The sequence below is a fragment of the Panthera uncia genome, chromosome A2 (genome assembly GCF_023721935.1).
Source record: "Panthera uncia isolate 11264 chromosome A2, Puncia_PCG_1.0, whole genome shotgun sequence".
In the NCBI taxonomy this organism is placed as follows: domain Eukaryota; kingdom Metazoa; phylum Chordata; class Mammalia; order Carnivora; family Felidae; genus Panthera; species Panthera uncia.
Window position 1 is genome coordinate 54,429,966 of NC_064816.1, and position 22,087 is coordinate 54,452,052.

General features: G+C 43.7%; 1 protein-coding gene across 2 annotated transcripts in view; it reads left to right on the forward strand.

The window, feature by feature from the left end:
• The first annotated feature begins 4,328 nt into the window (after positions 1-4,328).
• ACAD9 (acyl-CoA dehydrogenase family member 9) overlaps positions 4,329-22,087 on the forward strand; it is a 46,090-nt gene continuing 28,331 nt past the window's right edge. Inside the window, exons 1-2 of one of the 2 annotated variants that reach the window (XM_049641089.1) lie at positions 4,329-4,883; positions 10,467-10,560. In XM_049641089.1, the coding sequence (XP_049497046.1) occupies positions 4,734-4,883; positions 10,467-10,560 (244 nt within the window). In that variant the 5' untranslated portion in view covers positions 4,329-4,733. The remainder of the gene's footprint in view (positions 4,884-10,466; positions 10,561-22,087) is intronic. The other variant, XM_049641090.1, reaches the window with a different exon arrangement.

Sequence of the window (22,087 nt, forward strand, 5' to 3'; positions counted from 1 at the left end):
GGCTCTGCCTCCTCACCATCTCGAAATGCGATTTCACTCTCCTGGCTCTTGTGCAGATACAGAAGATCCCAGTGGGTTAATGCGAATACCTGGTTCTTACTTGCAGCAATTGCTTCGAGAATTCTAACACTTTCAACACAGCTTTGTGTTGCTTTACACAGTTTTCATGCTGTAATAGTGGGGGCCACATGCTCTAGAACTCGGACCTTAGGCTATTTTGGCTTTTGAAACACAAGAGAAAATCAAAAGTACTTTGGTTTCGTTGTTAGTGCTCTTGATACTTCAGCTCTCCCGAGGTTTTGAAAAGATCACTAGGATCAAGTCTGAACTGGGGCGCCTGGGTGGCTCAGTCGGCTAAGCATCCGACTTCAGCTCAGGTCATGATCTTATGACAGCTCAGAGCCTGGAGTCTGCTTCGGATTCTGTGTCTCCCTCTCTCTCTGCTCCTCCCCTGCTCACACGCTGTCTCTCTCTCTCTCTCTCAAAAATAAATAAATATAAAAAAATTTTAAATTTCCAGGTGCCTGGGTGGCTCAGTCAGTTAGGTGTCTGACTTCAGCTCAGGTCATGATCTCTCGGTTCATGAGTTCAAGCCCCACGTCGGGCTCTGTGCTGACAGCTCAGAGCCTGGAGCCTGCTTCAATTCTGTGTCTCCCTCTCTCTGCTCCTCCCCAACTCACGCTCTGTCACTCGCTCTCTCTCAAAAATAAAAAAAGATTTAAAAATTTTTTTTAAAAAAGGATCAAGTCTGAACTTAAAAGCCTCTATTTTTGGACTTTTTTTCCTTTTTAGCGGGATTGCTAGATTCTGAAATCTAGGGTGGGTGGAACGAGAAGAGAAGCCAATGTTAATCTATTTAATCTTACTTAAAAATACATCCTTTTTATTGACTTCATCATTTTATGAAGGAGGAAGAAACTGAGATCCTGTGATATGTCTTGCCTAAGGTGCAATGGCAGTGATGGCAGTGATGGAGTGGGAAGAACAGGATAACGTGTCTTGTCTGCTAGGCAGAAAGATTCCTTAGATAAATCCAAAATATTGAGACTGGGGCGCCTGGGTGGCTCAGTCGGTTGAGCATCCGACTCTTGATTTCAGTTCAGGTCATGATTTCACAGCTTGTAAGTTCAAGCCCCATATTGGGCTCCAAGCTGACAGTGGGGAGCCGGCTTGGGATTCCCTGTCCCTCTCTCTCTCTCTCTCTCTCTCTCAAAATAAATACGCTTTAAAAAAAAAAAGAGCTTCAGAATATTCAGACTGATGGTTCCACCTGAGAAGGAATAGCACATGCATACGACGAGAACCTGGGTACCAGGTGCTGCACTTGCCCTCCAATGCAATCTTGACCTAAAGGTCCTGTCGCCTTGGATGAGTTGGCAGGGGTGGAGAGTGAGAGACGACCTGATGGGGCTCCTGACCTTATCTGTTAGACTCATTTGGCCATATTTCAGGTCAGTCAGTAATGGGGGAAAAGAGCACAAAGAAAGAGGGCTACGCATCTCTCTTGACCTCGCCTCCCCTTCCATCTCAGGAAGACGGCAGAGGAAGAGGGACAAGAAGACGCGGGATCAGGAGGTGGTTAGAGAGGCCCCGAGTCTGGCTTCGCTATTTAGGGCTGCGTGACCTTTCAGTATGTTGTCGCGCTTGTAAAATGGACATAAAGTAACAACGCTGAACGCCCAGGCGGGTTTGGAGAATTCAATAACACAGCACAGGTGAAGTACATGAAACAGTGTCTGGCACAAAAAAGCGCTAAGGGGGGCGCCTGGGTGGCTCAGTCGGTTGGGCGTCCGACTTCAGCTTGGGTCACGATCTCGCAGTTCGTGAGTTCGAGCCCCGCGTCGGGCTCTGGGCTGATGGCTCGGAGCCTGGAGCCTGTTTCCGATTCTGTGTCTCCCTCTCTCTCTGCCCCTCCCCCGTTCATGCTCTGTCTCTCTTTGTCTCAAAAAAAAAAAAAAAAAAAGCGCTAAGTATTAGCTGCTACTATCACGGTCTTTGAGGCACTGTCTCCAGTGACCAAGACGGGGCTTAATAATACCAGTGTGGTTGCCTGGGACTCAATTAATGTGTCTGATGAATGTGATGGGCTCTTGGAATGATGGCTGTGTTTACGCTGTACCTTACCGTACTTCAGTGTTTTCTTTGAAACTTGGGAGGTATTTTTGTCAACACTGGTTGCCATAACAAATAAACCCCGAAATGTCAGTGGCTTACTACAACGGCTATCTCTTGCTCGTGTAACAGTTCAACATGGGTGTCCCTATTCTGTGGCTGGCTGTTCTCCATATGGTTGACTCAAAGACCTAGGCCCCTTCCGTCTTGTGCTGCCGTCCCTGGGGCCCAGAGCCCCCAGCTTCCAGCTGGTAGAAGAGAGGATGCTTTCATTTCTTAAAACAACAGAAGTCACACATCACTTCCATTCACACTGGGTTGGTGCGAACGTCATTCTGGATGCAGGGGGCCGGGGGAACGTAGTCCCAGGCTGGCAGCTGCCTTGCACTGACAACTGTGCTAAGGATGTGGCAGGCTTTTTGGGCCACTTTTTTGGCTAATGCACCGCTTCCAAGTCGTAGGCAATACGGTTGAGGCTCCGAGGCGAATCCCACAGCCGGCAAGTGACAGAGTTGGGGCTCGGTCTCTCTTGAAGCCTCGTGTTGTTCTCACATCTTGCGTCTCTCCTCTACCTATACCACAGGCTGTGCTGTCAAGTCTAAGGGGCTTCCCCAAAATGTTTAACTGTGCCAGGCTCCTATCATTTACGAAACTATTGATTCCAAACCGCAGCGAAAGCTGTGGGCGTATGGGTTCTAAGACACAGCCTCGGTCCTGCAGTCACTATTAGGCCCTACTTATGTCTAAAAACCCCGTTACCAAGGATCACATGTCTCATATTAGTCTGTGAGGGCTGCTCTAATAAAAACCACACACTAAGAAGAAGAAGTTCGGCCTCAAAATTGGAGTGTCAGCTCCTGCTTGAGTTTCCAAGTGTGTTGGCATGCCTACAGTTTGACTCGCCAGTCCCTACAATCATGGAAGTCAAGGCTTTGACATAAATCTCTCAACATATATTTTAAAGACAGAAAAGAACCGCAGACCAGGTGGCTTAAACAATCCATGGTCTCGTAGTTCTGGAGGCTAGAAATCCAAGATCAAGGTGTTAGCAGGGTTGGTCCCTTCTGGGGGCTGAGAAGAAAATCTGCCCCAAGCTTGTATCCTAGCTTCTTGTGGGTTGCTGGCAATCTCTGGTATTTCTTGGATTATGGAAATGTCAACCCAGTCTCGGTCTCCATTCTCACCTGGGGTTCTCCTAAGGGCACCAGTCACATTCGATTAGGGGTCACACTGCTCTAGTGTGACTCATCCTAACTTAGCTAATTACATCAGCAACAGAATACAACAGGAAGTCCTCTTTCCAAATTAGGTCATATTCTTCGGTACTAGAGGGTAGGACTTCAACAAATGAATCTTGGGGGTACACAATTCAACTCGTAACACTCTATTACCTTTGTGGCTTTTAAACCAATGACTTCCATATTTCTGTAAGAACTAATGTATCCCAAATGGGAACAAATATACATCAAAAAGGGAGTAGCCCCTACTAGGGGCGCATGGGTGGCTCAATCCGTTAAGCCTCCGACTTCGGCTCAGGTCATGATCTCCCGGTTCGTGGGAGCCTTCTATATATTTAGGATCCTGCCCAGATTCTGTGTCTCTAAGTAACACAGATTGCATTAGATACTTGCAAAGATTTTGCAACCGGAAAAGTTTTTGAGCTCTTTTCCCCTGATGTTGTGTCATCAAGTCAACCTTTTATTGGACCGGGCCGGCAAAGCACGCTGAGACCGACTGCGATTTCCCACTCTTCTCCAGGAGTTCACAGGGTGGCAGCAGAAAGCGTTTTCCAATACTGTGTCAATGCCAGAATCAGGGTACAAGCACAAACAAGAAATGTTCCTGGAGGAGGCTGACTTAAAACCACGAGAGAATGCCCACTTGCCGCGGGTCAGGCAGGCATCGCTGCGCAAGGACCTGGGGTGCCACGGGACTGCGGGCCCTCCTCCCTGGGCCCCATGGCCTTGCCCGTCCCGTCCAAGTGTACACACCCCTTCTCGGTTCCCTCTGGAGCTTCTCTTCCTCCGCCTGCCTTTTAAGTTGCTGTTTCCCAGGGAGAGTTTTGTGACTCAGGATTATATCCAGACCCCTTTCTGGCAGAACAAGCTTTTTATTTTCCTCTTGCAAAATAAGGATATGTAACATACACGAAAGCCACGAATCAAAAGGAATCCACCATTCACTTTTTTAAAAAACATTACGCCTACTGAGCTCCCCCCCAGAGATAAACCAATACTGTAAATTCCTCCCGCCCCATTTCCTTTTCTTTCGCTATGCGGCGTCCTCAGCGCTACAACTGGCGAGAGGGAGCTGGGCGTCCCTGAGAAGTTTCCCCCGGCTGGCAGGGACGCAACCACCCACCGGCATTTGAAAACAAACACTTCGCAGCAGCCCCTCCGAGCCGAGCACGAAGCCGCCAACACGGCAGCAACCCCACCCCCTGCGACCTCCCCCTCCCTGGCGGAAGGCCGCGCAAGCGCAGAGGCGGCGGGCGGGGCGGTGCAGACCGGCGGCTGGGCTCAAGCCGGTGACGTCATCCGGCGGCGCGAGCCGCGTGCACGTGACCGGGGCTCCAAAAAGGAGGCCTCCACCGCGGGGGTGGCGTGGTCGACTTCAGCAGCATGAGTGCGGTGGCGCACCTCTTGCGCAGGGCGGCGGCGGCGCGTGCCTGCCGGACCCTGGTGGCCTTCGCAGCGAGCCGGCGCCTGCTGCGCACTAGTCCGCCGAGCGGGGCTTTCGCCAAGGAGCTCTTCCTGGGCAAAATCGAGAAGGTAACGCCGAGCCCTGGTCGACCCTTGAGCTCTTGCCTCTCGCTTTTTGCCCTTTAGCAGAAAAGAGGGGTCGGAGTGAGTGAGAGTCCCCATACTTGGCTGACATATATACCCGTCGGGGCGGCGGGGGTGGAGGGGCGTGCTAAAGTTCCCAAGTTCCTGAGCTCCGCTGGAACCTTTCCAGGGAAAGGGAAGAGTCCCGGGGACGGGGTCCTGAGAATCCATCTGTGGTTGTGACGTATGTTCCAGCTAATTCTTGTTAGCTCAATTTGGGAAACCCTAGGCGAGGTGGTCACTCGACTCGGCGTTCTGGCCCCGGAATGTGCGGTGCTTCCTATCTGATTCCTAAAACACAGCTCAGACCCTGGCGCTCTTCTGTCCTCTTCCAGGGGCCCCTTAGCTTTCACGGCTTGAGTTCCAGCGCGTCCCTCTGTCACTCAGGCTCCCCGGCAGTCTGGCTTCAAGTTGCCTTCCCCATCCCTTCCCTTCCATAGGTCGTACAACCCTGTCAGTAGTAACAGCTACATTATCAAGCACTCACTGTCCTCTTATGGATTTGACCTTGGTCCTTGGTCCTTGGTCCTGTAACTTTGAGCCTCAGTGCTTTCAGACTTAAAGTGGAGCTAGTGATGTGTGCTGTCTCACACAGATGTGTTGTAAAGTGACATTTATAGTGTGTGGAAATGCTTTGTAAACTGTCAGGTACCCTGCTGATGCAAGAGGCAGCAGGGTAGGTAATTAATGCCGGCTTCACTTACCACTTGGATTAGTCACTTCACTTTCCCGTGCCTGAGTGTGCTAATCTACAAAATAGTAAAAGTAGTACTTGCCCACTCCTAAAAGTGCAGTGTAAAGCAGACATTTGTGTCAAATGCTTTGAGGTAGGCTGAAATGTTGGCTGATACTGTATTATTTAAAGTTACTCCCTGGTGTTTTCTTTTAGACTGTTCCTCTAATCAGGCATTACAGTTGCAGAAGCTGAAATTCAGAGTGGTTTGCCCTGCTAGGAAGTACAAACCCAGGTTTTAACATTTGAGAAACCATTTTTCCCAGAACCTGGGGCCATTGGGCACTCAGCCCTGGGATGTCATGCCTTCCAGCACATGAGTGAAAAAACCCCGAATCTTTCATGCATCTCTTTCTCGAAGCCTCTTGCACCACCTCCCCTGTCTTCACACCCACCTGTCAACTTTGCTTCTTGTTTCACTGAGAAAGTACATACAGTCGGGTGAGAACCTCCGCCACATTTACCCCTCTTCCCCACACATGCCCATACGGTCTACGCTCTTACTGTGGACGAACTATCTACTCTTGGCAAAGACCAACCTCATCACTAGATCCCCTGCCTTCTCACCTACTCAGGGGCATTCATTGATCCAGTAATTCTCTCCTTTCTCATCTACATCAGTGATTGTTTCCTCTCTGCTGCGTCTTGCCCCCATACCATTCAGGCTTCTGTCCTTAACAATCTGCTAAAACTGCTCTCCTGCATCAGTGGTGACCTCCCTGTTGTCAAATCTAGTGGTATTTTTTCATCTTACTTGACCCATCTCTGGCATTTGACACAGTTCATCACTCCTGGCTTCTAAAAAAAAAAAAAAAAATCTCTTCTGGCTTTTTTGTTTACTTGGTTGGCTAATGCTTCTCTGTCACTTGCTCCTTACCCCATAAACAGTGGCCAGTCTGACTAGCCCAGTCAGAGTTGGAAATTTTTTTTTTTCTTTTTGTCTAGGTTTTTAATTTTAGTTCCAGTGTAGTTAACATGCAGTGTTATGTTAGTTTCAAGTGTACAATACAGTGATTCAGCAGTTCTGATCATTACTCAGTTCTCATCATGGTAAATGTACACTTTAATTCCCATCACCTATTTTAACCTTCCCCCCTACCTACCTCCCCTGTAGTAACCATCCGTTTAGTCTCTGTAGTTCAGAGTCTTTTTCTTAGTTTGCATCTTTCTCTGGTTTCCCTTTGCTTGTTTGTTTTGTTTCTTAAATTCCACATGAGTGAAATCATATGGCATTTGTCTTTCTCTGGCTTATTTCACTTAGCATAATACTCTCTAGCTCCATCCATGTTGCCAATGGCAAGATTTCATTTTCTTATGGGTGAATAATATTTCATTGTACACTTATGCCACATCTTTTTCCATTCAACTATCAATGGGTGCTTGGGCTGCTTCCATAAGTTGGCCATTGTAAGTAATGCTGCAATAAATACAGGGTTGTGTGTATCTTTTTGAATTAGTGTTTTTGTATATTTTGGGTAAATCCCCAGTAGTTCGATTACTGGATTGTAGGGTGGTCCTATTTTTAACCTCTTTTTTTTTTTTTTTTTAAGTAATCTCTATACCAAATGTGGGCTTGAATTCATGACCCCAGGTCACGAGTCAGATGCTCTACCAACAGAGTCAGCCAGGCTCCCCTAACTTTTTATTTTTTTATTTTATTTTTTTTAATTACAATATAGTTAACATAACACTGTTATATTAGTTTCAGGTGTATCTTTTTTTCTTTTTTTTTAATTGAAGTATAGTTGACACACGTTACATTAGTTGCAGGTGTACAACATAGTGATTTGACAAGTCTATATTTAGGCTCGTCACAAGTGTAGCTGCCATCTGTCACCATACAACAGTGTTAGAATACCATTGACCATGTTCCCTTTGCTGTACCTTTCATCCCTGGAAACCTGTACCTCCCACTCCTCTTCACCTATTTGGGCCATTCTCCTACCTCCTTCTCTGGCACCCTTTAGTTCTCTGTATTTATGGGTCTGTTTTTCAGAGTTGGAGTTTTCTGAGACTCCGTCCATAGACTTCTCTTTTTATCCACAATCCTTCTTTTAATCTAATTTAGTATTGTGGCTTTAAATACTGTCAATATCCTGGGGCGCCTGGGTGGCTTAGTTGGTAAGTGTCAGACTTCAGCTCAGGTCATGATCTCATGGTTCGTGAGTTTGAGCCCCGCATCGGGCTCTGTGCTGACAGCTCAGAGCCTGGACTCTGCTTCAGATTCTGTGTCTCCCTCTCTCTCTGCTCCTACCCCACTCACACTCTCTCTTACAAAAATAAATAAACATTAAACATTAAAAAAAAAATTAAATACTGTCAATATCCTGGTGACTCAGATCTATTTCTCCAGCTCAGACTTACTGACCTCCAGGCTCTTGACCTCTGCCTTTATACTCAAAAGCTCCACTTAGATGTCTAATATGCACCTCAGATTTAGCATACTAAAATTGAGTTCCTAGTCTTTCCACCCAATCTTACTCCTCCGACCAGTCCTCTTTATCATAGATGGTGGGGCCTCTGTTCCACTTGTTCAGGCCAAACGCCTGGAGTCTCCTTTGATGCCTCTTATTCTCGTAATCCACATCTAAGCCAACAGCAAATCCTGTTTTCTCTACTTTCGGGATATATTTAGAACGTGACCACTTTTAAGCCCTTCCACTGCTACTGCCCTGATTCAGGCCAACCTCCTCTCTCACAGCATCATTGGGGTTTGAGCAGAAACATGGCATCTGAGATGCTAAGAATCTCAGAAGAGAGAAAAACCTTCAAGATTCTCTACGCCTGTAGCTGTCACACTGCCCGCAGTTTGACCCTTGCTATTCAAGGAAGCGTCCCAGTGGCTACTGCAGGGACCAGTGGAGAGTCGAATGGGAGGCGTGTGGGTGACCTCCCCATCCCCCACCACAGCAGCTTCCTTTTACCTGTTTTTCATATTTGGCTTCTGTAGTAGATTTATTTGAAAAACAGGTTCCACTGCTTTAAGAATGTTAAAACTGCTGAATAGAAATTAAGCCTAACATCTATAAGGCACCCCATTAGGTTTTTGAACTTTGCTATCAGAGATCTGTTCTTCCATGCACTTGAGATCTCTCTTCCTGTAGCAGTCCTACAAATCCAAATCCAAAGGGTTTTGGTTATAGGTGCGGCCGGTTAGCTCAGGCTGTTCTCTTGCTCACTGGTACCAGCACTGAATAATCTTCCTCTAGCACAGCCTAATGCACAAGGCCCACAGGAACTAATGAGGCTGTGAAGGGCCTGGGTTGAGCCTCTAGATGCTCTAAGCAACCGGTTTTGTTCTGAGACGATGAAAATCTCAGCGTATTTTCCTTCTAGACCATCTTGAGGGCAGAGTAAGGGATGGCCTGGGGGTGGGGGACAGGAATTCCTTTAAGTCTGCTGTCATTTTTGGATAGGGATCCACCACAAGCCTGGAATCATGGGTCCTGAGAGGAGAGAACAGACCTGGGAGCATGTTACTAGAGCGGACAGGCTTCAGTGGCTGATGAGCCACACGAGAGACTGGAGGGGGAAGATTGAGGACTCCTCTGCTTTGAAGACCTTTCTTGAACACTTGGTGGGAGGTGCCGTGAGGAGAGGCAGGGCTCCTGGAGGCTGGCAGCCTGTGATCGGCGACCTCACTTCTCAAGTCCCAAGTACTTGCGCTGTGCTGGCAGCTGAGGGGTAGCAGGAGCCCAGAAAGCCAGAGGGGCTAAGAGCACAGCAGGAGGTTTTAGGCAATATATGGTGACGACCCAGTGAGGAATCCTAGACCGGCCGGAAACATTGGGCACTTGACAGTTTGAGACAGAGACTTGAAGCTCAGAGCAGAGCCAGTATCTCATATGGATAATCAGTTACTTTGGGTTCCAGGATACACCTTGTCTCTTGAGAGCCTCATCTTCTGAAGTGTCCTCTGTAACAGAGGAGAAACTGACACTGAGAAAGGCCAAGTCGCACATGTAAGTGGCAGAGCCGGAGTTGAATTCAGGCTGATTTGCCTCAACCTGCAGTGGCCCTCCCTACAGGTAGCAGGTGTTATCAAACAGGAGGGATGGAGTCTGGCATACGCAGCCGCAGCCGGGTGAGAACCTGGCGGGATGTGCGGCCTTGTCACCACAGTGTATTCTTGTCGGCGTAACATCTTTGAACTCACAAAATAACCAGTGTAGAATTTTACGTATCGGTAGAGAGCTTTCCCGTCTATTCCTTTTCACAATCCTCGCGACACCATTGAGTAAATACTACCTGCATGTTATGGATGGCATACAAAGAGGTGAAGGGGGTTGGCCAAGACCACCCAGTTAGCAGGCTGCAAAGCAGGGAACAAAACCCAAGGCTTTGAAGTGTTGGGGCCCTTTGCTTTGTGGGACACTCCACGCAACTTGTTGCTGATTGGGAAAGCAGATCCAAATCCAGAATAAACCTGCTCAGGTTGGAGGGAGGATCTCCATGGCTGGTGGAGTCCTGCACACAACTCCTGTTCTAGAATTTGCATTCTGACTTCTTCAGTGAGTAAGGCCCCGCCTACTGGACACAGAATCTACCAACTGTTTCCTACCTCTGCCTTTTTTTTTTTTTTTTTTGAGAGCGAGGTGGGGAGGGTGGAGCAGAGAGAGAGCATGAGAATCTCCAGCAGGCTCCACACTCCGTGCAGGATCATGGCCTGAGCCAAAAGAGTCAGAGTCCAACCAACTGAGCCACCCCGGTGCCCTGTTTCCTCCCCTTTTGACTGATATTACCACTCTGGGAGGTTGTTAACAATTAAATTTTTAGTCAATGTTTATCATTTTTAGAAAGAAGTTTTCCCATTTCCAGAAGTTAGCCAAGATGAACTTAATGAAATCAATCAGTTTGTGGGACCTGTAGAAAAATTCTTCACTGAAGAGGGTATGTATGATCTTTATCGTTACTCATTTCCATTTTAAGGATGGTTGTTTAGATATTTACATTAGAAGCAATACTCATATGGGAGCTGTCTTGAATATCATTAATCATGGAGAAATAATATCTATTGATAATATTTTGCTTTAAGAATCATCCCAGTTTATAAATGCTATTTAATTACAAGGCATCTAGTTTAGTGCTTCTCGATGTTTCTGTGATGAAGGATCACTGTTAAACATTTCCAAACTGTTGCAGAACAACACTTTCGTAAACTATAATAAAATGAACAACTAGAAAAATGAAAAGAAAAATAACCAAAGATCTATAGAATATAAATCCATTGATCATGTGCTTGGTTGTGTGGCAATATAAAAATGCTGTAAATGTTTTTAAAGATTTACTCTCTCATTAGGAACCGGGAATAGTCCGGCAGCCTGCAGAGCTCAGGTTTTGAGGGCCCCAGTACAGCCTGCGGGATGCCTCCCTTAGAGCTGGCAGCCAGCCCTGGGATGGAGCTGCGGCCCCTCGGCGGACAGAGCTCTCTGGGGAGCTCAGTGATGATTCACACACAGCCGGGACTACCTCTCTAGCACTGAGGACTCCAGAGTTCTTTTTGATGTGGGTTTTCTCTAGGGACATGTGCCCTGCTAGAAGATCAAAACTGAGAAATTTAAAAATTACTGTGTTCATTTATTACTTTATTTAAAATTATGAAAAGCCCATTACATGTTAACAGAAATGATATTTTAAATGACAAATAATATTTCCTTTTTTAAATTATTTTTTAATTTTTTAATTTTTTTTTTTTTTTTTTTTTGAGAGCGAGAGCGCAAGCGGGAGAAAGGGGCAGAGTGGGAGAGAGAGAGGGAGAGAGGGGTAGAATCATAAGTAGGCTCAATGCTCAGCACAGAGCCCAGTGCAGGGCTTGATCCCACAACCCTGGTTTCATGACCTGAGCCAAAATCAAGAGTTGGATGCATGGGGCGCCTGGGTGGCTCAGTTGATTGAGTGTCCTTCGGCTCAGGTCACAATCTTGCAGTTCGTGAGTTCGAGCCCCGTGTCGAGCTCTGTGCTGACAGCTCGGAGCCTGGAGCCTGCTTCGGATTCTGTGTCTCCCTCTCTCTCTGCCCCTACCATGCTCACACACTGTCTCTTTCTCAAAGATAAACATTATTAAAAAAAAAAAAAAAGTTGGATGCGCAACTGACTGAGCCACCCAGGTGCCCCTAATATTTAATTCCAAACAAATAAACAAACAAACAAAAATAGGAGTGGTATGGTTTTACAGTTTTACAGATCTTTTAAATATTTGGCTTATTGTTGTATGCAACAGATATCAGAATCTAACTGGAACCAGAATCCAGCTGGATTCCCAGAACTGTTTCTGCATTTAATCTATGATATATTTCATGTAGTCCTTGGAAAACCCCACTCTATACTCATGACAGAAATAGAATTAAAAAGGCAAAGAAAATTTTACCATTGCTAAAATAGCTTTGGCCCTGTGGACTCCCTGGAAGCGTCTTAGTCCTCCCCTCTCCACCCCCCCCACACACATTTTGAGAAATTTTATATCACTAAGTGTTGTTACGTTGCTAGTTTTAAAAGTTGCTTAGTTGTGTATAAATATCTTTTATTTAGAAATACTTCTGTTTTTGGTTTAGTGATTATCTTCTTGTATCTTTTCTTAGTTCCTTGCTCTTTTACTTAAACTTTTACTATGTGATTTGTCAGGGTTTTCATAAGCTTTATGGAGGTGTAATTTGCACATATTTAAAGGGTAATGTCTGATAAATTCTGATATATATGTACTCCCAAGGGAGCATCAACACAATTATGTTAATAAACCTATCCATTACCCCTCAAAGTTTTCTCATGCCCTTTTCATCCCCTCCTGTCCCCAGGCAACCAGTGATCTGATGTCTGTCGTAGATAAGTTTGCGTTTCCTGGAATTCTGTTTAAGTGGAATTCTACATTACGTATGTTTTCGTCTAGCTGCTTTCAGTATAACTTTTGAGTTTTCGTCTGTGTTGAGTGTACTAATAGTTCATCCCTTTTAATGCCACGTAGTATTTCTTTGTGTGGATATACCGTAGTTTATTCATTCACCTATTAATTGACATTATGCATCCAGACTTTAGCTATCACAAAAGGTGTTGTGAGTGTTTTTCTATGAGTCTGGTGCACATATGCTCACATTTCTCTTGGGAAAATACGAGGGTGTGGAATGTCCGGATTACAAGATAGGTTCACATTTAACTTCATCCACCAAACTGTTTTCCACTGTGGTCACCACTTAACATTCCCACTAGTGGAGTATTACACTTGCCGTTGCTCTGCATTTTCACTGACACTTCATATGGTCTGTCTTCTATTTTAGCCGCTTTAGTAGGTGTCTTGTGGTACCTCATTGTGGCTATGCTTTTCATTTCCCTGATCACTGATAATGTTAGGCATCTTATGTGCTTGCCTGCAATCTGTGTATCTTTTTTGGTGAGATGTCTTCCAGATATTTTATACATTACAAAAAAAATGGGATTGTCTTACTGTTGAGTTATAAGAAGTCTTTATTCTCAGTGCTAGTTTTCTGCCCAATATCTGTTTAGCAAAATTTTTCTCCTTCTAGTCTGTGGTTTGACTTTTCATTTTATCTTTTTTTTTTCTTTTTTTTTTTTAATTCATTTTTTCAACTTACATCCAAGTTAGTTAGCATATAGTGCAACAGCGATTTCAGGAGTAGGTTCCTTAATGCCCCTGACCCATTTGGCCCATCCCCCCCTCCCACAACTCCTCCAGTAACCCTCTGTTTGTTCTCCATATTTAAGAGTTTCTTTTGTTTTGTCCCCCTCCCTGTTTTTATATTATTTTTGCTTCTCTTCCTTTGTGTTCATCTGTTCTGTGTCTTAAAGTCCTCCTATGAGTGAAGTCATATGATATTTGGCTTTCTCTAATTTTGCTTAGTATAATACTCTCTAGTTCCATCCACAAAGTTGCAAATGGCAAGATTTCATTCTTTTTGATTGCTGAGTAATACTCCTTTGTATATATGTACCACATCTTCTTTATCCATTCATCCATCGATGGACATTTGGGCTCTTTCCATACTTTGGCTATTGTCGATAGTGCTGCTATAAACATGGGGGTGCATGTGCCCCTTCCAAACAGCATCCCTGTATCCCTTGGATAAATACCTAGTAGTGCAATTGCTGGGTCGTAGGGTAGTTCTATTTTTAATTTTTTGAAGAACCTCTATGCTGTTTTCCAGAGTGGCTGCCCCAGTTTGTGTTCCCACCAGCAGTGCAAGAGATCCTCCTTCTCCGCATCCTCGCCAACATCTGTTGTGGCCTGAGTTGTTAATGTTAGCCATTCTGACAGGTGTGAGGTGGTATCTCATTGTGGTTTTGATTTGTACTTCCCTGATGATGAGTGATGTTGAGCATTTTTTCATGTGTCACTTGGCCATTTGGATGTCTTCTTTGGAGAAGTGTCTATTCCTCTCTTTTGCCCATTTCTTCACTGGATTGTTTGTTTTTTGGGTGTTGAGTTTGACAAGTTCTTTAGAGATTTTGGATACTAACCCTTTATCTGATACGTCATTTGCAAATATCTTCTCCCATTCTGTCGGTTGCCTTTTAGTTTTGCTGATTGTTTCCTTCGCTGTGCAGGAGCTTTTCATTTTGATGAGGTCCCAATAGTTCATTTTTGCTTTGGTTTCCCTTGCCTCTGGAGACATGTTGAGTAAGAAGTTGTTGCAGCCAAGATCGGCCTGCTTTCTCCTCAAAGATTTTGATGGTTCCTGTCTTACATTGAGGTCTTTCATCCATTTTGAGTTTATTTTTGTCTATGGTGTAAGAAAGTGGTCCAGGTTCGGGGCGCCTGGGTGGCTCAGTCAGTTAAGCGGCCGATTTTGGCTCAGGTCATGATCTCACGGTCCGTGAGTTCGAGCCCCACGTCAGGCTCTGTGCTGACAGCTCAGAGCCTGGAGCCTGTTTCAGATTCTGTGTCTCCCTCTCTCTCTGCCCCTCCCCTGTTCATGCTCTGTCTCTCTCTGTCTCAAAAATAAATAAATGTTAAAAAAAAAAAAAATTAAAAAAAAAAAAAAAGCGGTCCAGGTTCATTTTTCTGCATGTTGCTGTCCAGTTTTCCCAGCACCACTTGCTGAAGAGACTGTCTTTATTCCATTAGATACTCCTTCCTGCTTTGTCAAAGATTAGTTGGCCATATGTTTGTGGGTCCATTTCTGGGTTCTCTGTTCTGTTCCATTGATCTGAGTGTCTGTTCTTGTGCCAGTACCATACTGTCTTAATGATTATAGCTTTGTAATACAGCTTGAAGTCCGGGATTGTGACCCCTCCTGTGTTGGTTTTCTTTTTGAAGATTGCTTTGGCTCTTTGGGGTCTTTTCTGGTTCCATACAAATTTTAGGATTGTTTGCTCTAGCTCTAGGAAGAATGCTGGTGTTATTTTGATAGGGATGGCATTGAATATGTAGATTGCTTTGGGTAGTGTTGACATTTTAACAATATTTGTTCTTCTTATCCAGGAGCGTGGAATCTTTTTCCATTTTTTTGTGTCTTCAGTTTCTTTCATAAGCTTTCTATAGTTTTCAGTGTAAAGATTTTTCACCTCTTTGGTTAGATTTATTCCTAGGTAGTTTATGGTTTTGGGTGCAATTGTAAATGAGATCGATTCCTTGATTTCTCTTTCTGTTGTTTCATTGTTGGTGTATAGGAATGCAACCAATTTCTGTGCATTGATTTTGTATCCTGAAACTTTCCTGAATTCATGAATCAGTCTAGCAGTTTTTTGGTGGAATCTTTTGGGTTTTCCGTATAGAGTATCTGCAAAGAGGGAAAGTTTGACCTCCTCCTGGCCAATTTGGATGCCTTTTATTCCTTTGTGTTGTCTGATTGCTGAGGCTAAGACTTCCAATACTATGTTGGATAACAATGGCAAGAGTGGACATTCCTGTCTTATTCCTGACCTTAGGGGGAAAGCTCTCAGGTTTTCCCCATTGAGGATGATATTAGTATTGGGTCTTTCATACATGGCTTTTACGATCTTGAGGTGTAATCCTTCTATCCCTACTTTCTTGAGGGTTTTTATCAAGAAAGGATGTTGTATTTTGTCAGGTGCTTTCTCTTCATGTATTGAGAGGATCATATGGTTCTTGTCCTTTCTTTTATTGACGTGATGAGTCACACTGATTGTTTTGTGGATATTGAACCAGCCTTGCATCCCAGGCATAAATCCCACTTGGTCGTGGTGGATAATTTTTAAAATGTATTGTTGGATATGGTTGGCTAATATCTTGTTGAAGATTTTTGCATCCATGTTCATCGGGGAAATTGGTGTGTAGTTCTCCTTTTTAGTGGGGTCTTGTCTGGTTTTGGAATCAAGGTAATGCTGGCCTCATAGAATAAGTTTGGATATTTTCCTTCCATTTTTGTTTTTTGGAACAGCTTCCAAAAAATAGGTATTAACTCTTCTTTAATTGTTTGGTAGAATTTCCCTGGAAAGCCATCTGGCCCTGAACTCTTGTTTTTTGGGAGATTTTTTGTTACTAATTCGATTTCTTTACTGGTTGTGGGTCTGTTCAAATTTTCTATTTCTTCCTGTTTCAGTTTTGGTAGTGTATAGGTTTCTAGGAATTTGTCCATTTCTTCCAGATTGCCCATTTTACTAGTGTATAATTGCTCATAATATTCTCTTATTACTGTTTTTATTTCTGCTGTGTTGGTTTTGATCTCTTCTCTTTCATACTTGATTTTATTTATTTGGGCCCTTTCCTTCTTCTTTTTGATCAAACTGGCTAGTGGTTTATCAATTTTGTTCGTTCTTTCAAAGGACCAGTTTCTGGTTTCATTGATCATTTTATCTTTTTGAAGAGCAAAAGTTGGGGCACCTTGGTAGCTCAGTCGGTTAAGCATCTGACTCTTGATTTTGGCTCAGGTCATTATCTCACAGTTCATGAGATCGAGCCCCTCATTGGGCTGTGCGTTGACAGCACAGAGCCTACCTGGGATTCTCTATGCCCTTTTCCCTCTCTCTGCCCCTCCCCCCCTCTTAAAATAAATAAATAAACTTTTAAAAGAAGAATAATATTAAGTAAAGAGCAAATGTTTTTAATACTGATTTAAGTACAATTTTATTTTCTTTTTTAGTTCATATTTTTTTTTTGTATTTTATATAAGAAATCTGCCAAACCTAAGGTCTTGGTGATTTCTGTCTATATTTACTTTAGAAGGCTTATATTTTTAAGTGTTAACATTCAGATTTATGACCCTTTTCTGGTTAATTTTATATATGATGTGAGGTAGAATTGGAGGATTTTTTGCATATGACTGTCCAATTGTTGCAGCAATATTTGCTGAAAAGATTATCCTTTCCCCATTTAATTCACTTGGTACCTTTGCCAAAATCAATTGACCAGAGAATTCTGGGACAATAGCAGAGTGGTAGGAAGCACCAGGAATCTGTCTCCCCACCTGGACAACAGTGGCAGAATCTGTGTGATGTAACTGTTTTTGGAACTCTGGAGTCCATTTAATTTTGGTCAGTTAGCTCTGAGCACAGCTACCCATTCCCCACCCCAGCCCCAAAGTAGTCAGCTGTGCACTTGTTCCTGGAGCAGCTTGCACTCAGTGTGTGGGAGCCAGAGGAGACAAAAACACCTTGGCCGTCAGGTATTAGGGATCTGTGCTCTGATTGCTGCTTCTGATCACAGAGATACAGACCAAAAGGCAGAGACCATTTTTCCACTTTCTCTTATTGTTGCAAACCCTTACCCCTGTAGCGAAAGCAACAGGGGATGCTGTGTGTCTTTTCTTGTCCCCCCCCCCCCTTCATTTTTCTTTTTCCTCTTTTGGGAACCAGATTGAAGACCAGGACATTCAAAAGCAATCATATATACAGGGGGAATGAATTAGAAAGTCACCACATATGCCCAGGGAAAGGCATAGACTCAGGAAGGACCTGAGAAGGCCTTAGATTTATACCTGGGGCTGATCACTGGCACTGTTTTTAAAAAAAAAAAAAAACAAAAAAACAGTTTTTTAAAATCCAAACATCAAAAGCACAATCAACAAAAGCAAAAATCAACATATGGGACTGTAGCAAACTTAAAAACTTCCGCACAGCAAAAGAAACCATCACTTAAGAATTGGGAGAAAATATTTGCAAACCATATATTGGATAAGGGGTTAATATCTAAAATACGTAAAGAGGGGCGCCTGGGTGGCTCAGTCGGTTAGGCGGCCGACTTCGGCTCAGGTCATGATCTCGCGGTCCGTGAGTTCTAGCCCCGCGTCGGGCTCTGTGCTGACAGCTCAGGACCTGGAGCCTGCTTCATATTCTGTGTCTCCTTCTCTCTGATCCTCCCCTGTTCATGCTCTGTCTCTCCCTGTCTCAAAAATAAATAAATGTTAAAAAAAATTAAAAAAATAAAATAAAATACGTAAAGAACTCTTACAACTCAGTAGCAAACTCAGGCAATCCAATTTTAAAAAGGGCGGAGGAACTAAATAGTCATTTTCTAGAGAAGACATACAGATGGCCAACAGTTACAAGGGGTGCCCAATGTGAGTAGTCATCAGGGAAAATCAAATCAGAAGCACACTGAAGTATCAGCTCACACCTATTAGAACAGCTCTCATCAAGAAGATGAGATAAAAGTGTTGACACAGATGTAGAGAAAAGGGAATCCGTGTACCCTTTTGATGGGAATGTGACTGTTTCAGATATCGTGGAAAACAGCATAGTGGTTCCCTGAGTGAAAATACGGGGGCGCCTGAGTGGCTCGGTCTTTAAGCATCTGACTTCGGCTCAGGTCATGATCTCACGGTCCAGGAGTTTGAGCCTCACATCTGGTGAGCTCAAGCCCCAACTTCTCTCTCTCTGCCCCTCACTCACTTGTGCCCTCCCCTCTCCCCCCCCCCAAAAAAAAGAAAGAAAAAGAAAATAGAATTATGGAGCCACCTGGGTGGCTCAGTCGGTTAAGTGTCTGACTCTTGATCTCAGGTCAGGTCTTGATCTAAGGACTGTGGGTTCAAGCTCCATGCTGGGCTCTATGCTGGGCATTGAGCCTACCAAAAAAAAAAAAAAAAAAATTACCAAAGGTTCCATCAGTTCTACCTTTGGGTATATATCCAAAGAAAACAGAAAATGAAAATAGGGTATCAGAAAGATGTGCACTCCCATTTTTATTGCAGCGTTAATCACAGTAGCCAAGCTGTGGAAACAACCTAAGTACCCATCAACTGATGAATAAAGTGTGAGTTATGTGCGTAAACACACACAAGCCTGCTGTTTGCAACAACATGAATAGACCTTGAGGACATCATGCTAGGTGAGATAAGCCAGAGAAAGACAAATACTGTAAAACATCACTTGGGGCGCCTGGGTGGCTCAATCGGTTAAGCGGCCGACTTCGGCTCAGGTCATGATCTCGCGGTCTGTGAGTTCGAGCCCCGCGTCGGGCTCTGTGCTGACAGCTCAGAGCCTGGAGCCTGTTTCAGATTCTGTGTCTCCCTCTCTCTGACCCTCCCCTGTTCATGCTCTGTCTCTCCCTCTCTCAAAAATAAATAAAACATTTTAAAAAAATTTAAAAAAAAAGAAAAAACATCACTTACATGTGGAATCTAAAAAAGCCAAGCTCCTAAAAACAGTAGAATGGTAGTTACCAGGGGGTGACGGTACAGGAGAGATGTTTAAGGATACAAATTTGCAACTACTAGATAAATAAGTCTTTAGCAGTATAGTGATTATAGACAACAAAACTGTATTATAAACCCCAAATGTGCTAAGGCATAAAGGTCTTACTCCCACCACAAAAAAGAAATGAAAAATATACGATGCGATAGAAGCATTAGCTAAGGCTACAATGGCCATCTTATTGCAATATATAAATGTATCAAATTCAACATGTGGTATCCTTAAGCTTTTAAAAAAAATTTTTTTAAAGCTTATTCATTTTTCAGAGGGACAGAACACACCAGGGGAGGGGAAAGAGAGAGGAAGACACAGAATCCAAAGCAGGCTCCAGGCTCCAGGCTCCCAGCTGTCAGCACAGAGCGCAATACCGGGGCTCAAACCCATGAACCGTGAGATCATGAACTAAGCCAAAGTTGGACGTTTAACAGACTGAGCCACCCAGGTATCCCTAGTATCCTTAAATTTAGACAATGCTACATATCAAATATATTCAATTAAAAGAACAAAAAGCAGAAGCAGAAACCCTGCAAACTCTGGGGGAGAGGGAAGATCTGATTTCCAGAGTTACCACCTTTTATCAGATTCACATCTCCAGTAAAAAAAAAAAAAAAAAAATCACAAGGCATACAAAGAAGCAGGAAAGAACGGCCTGTTCAAAGAAAAACAAAACCAAACCAACGAAACAGTAGAAACTGTTTCTGTGAAAGATCTGATGGAGGACCAGACTTTAAACCTGCTGTCTTAAAGATGCTCAGAGAACCCATGGTAGACATGAAGAAAGTCAAGAATGTATGAACAAAATGGAAATGCTAATAAAGAGAAAACCTGGGAAGAAACCCCTTCTTCAACTCATTTATCAGTGCTAGGAGTTTTTTGGGTAGGTCGTGGAGGATTTTCTGCATAGACAGTGGTGTTGGTGAAGGGCAGTTTTCTTTCTTTCTTTCCAGTCTGGTTTCCCTTTCTTTACTTGTTTCATCGTGGTGGCTAAAACCTCCAGTATGGTGTTGAACATAAGTAGTAAAAGCAGACTTCCTTGCCTTGTTCCTGATCTTAGGGCGAGGCAGGCAGTCTTTGACCGCTAGGTGTGACGTTAGCTGTACTTCTGTCCACGCTCTGTATTAGGTCAAGGGAGGTTCCTTCCATTTCTAGTTTGCTGACCATTTTCATCATAAATTGTATCGAATTTTGTCCAGTGCTTTTTTTCCACATCTCTTGAGGTGATTATTTTCTGTCTTTATGGACCTGGTAAATTGCATGTTGATTGCTCACCCACCTCACATTTCCAGGATAATTCATACTTGGTCGTGATGTTATTACACTTTCTTACATTGTTGGGTTCAGTTTGCTAAAATTTTAAGAATGTTTGCATCTGTGTTCCTGGACATATTTGTCTGTAGTTTAATTTTCTGTGATTTTTTTAAAATCAGAATAATGCTGGCCTGCCATATAGACTAAGTCAGGAAGTGTTTCCTCCTCTTAAAGTTTCTTTGAGGCCTTGTGTAAGGTTGGTGTTATTTCTTCCCTAAATATTTGGCAGAATTCAGCAGTGAAGCTATTTGAGCCTTGAATTTTCTTAATGGGAAAGTTAACTAATTCAATTTCTTTAATAGATATAAGGCTATTTAGATTATATAATTCTGTGAACTTTGATGGTTCATAAATTTTAAGGAATTTATTCATTTTATCAAAGTTGTTGAGCCTACTAACTTGAAGTTGTTTATAATCATCTCTTTATCCTCTTTTTTTCTTTAAACAAATTTTTTTATGTTTATTTTTGAGAGCAAGAGAGACTGAGCATGAGTGGGAGAGGGGCAGAAGGGAGAGAGAGAGAGAGAGAGAGAGAGAGAGAAGAGAAGAGAAGAGAAGAGGAGCACGAGCAGGGGAGGGGCAGAGGGAGAGGGAGAGGGAGACACAGAATCCAAAGCAGGCTCCAGGCTCCGAGCTGTTAGCATGGAGCCTGACATGGGGCTCGAACTCACAACCCGTGAGATCATGACCAGAGCCAGTCAGAGGCTTAACTGACTGAGCCACCCAGGTGCCCCATTATCTCTTTATCCTCTTAAAGACTGTAGGCTTTGTGCTGATATTCCCATTGTTGATTTCTAAAAAGTTGTCCATTGTGGTCAGGGAACATTGTATGACTTGAGTTCTCTGAGATTTACTGAAATTTGTTTTATGGCCATAATACGGTCTACTTTGTGGGTGTTCTTCCATGTGCATTTGAAACAATATTCTCCCATCGTTTGGTTGAGTGCCCTATAAATGTCAATTAGGACAGATTGGCTGGTAGTGTTGTTCTAATGTATCCTTACAAATTTTTTTAGCAACTTTTTCCATCAGTTAATGAGAGAGGGATGTTGACCTTTCCAGCATGGTTGTATGTTTTTTTCCTTTTCATTTCTATCAGGTTTTTTTCATGTATTTTGAGGCTTCGGTATCAGGTGCATGAAAATTCAGGATTATTTGTCTGTATGTTGAGTTGCTGAGTCCTTATGAAATGAAATGATCTTTTTATTCATGGTGATAGCATTTGTTTAGAAATCTACTTTGCCTGGTGTTGCTACTCCAGCTGTTCTTTTTTTTTTTTTTTGCTTATTTTGAGAGAGGGAGAGTAAGCATGCATAGGGGAGAGGCAAAATGAGAACCCCAAGCAGGCTCTGCACTGCAGCACAGAGCCCGATGCAGGGCTCGATCTCACGAACCGTGAGATCATGACCTGAGCTGAAATCAAGAGTCAGACACCCAGCCCGACTGAGCCACCCAGGTGCCCCACCAGCTGTCTTTTGATTTGTGTTAGTATAGTATGTTTTTTTCATCC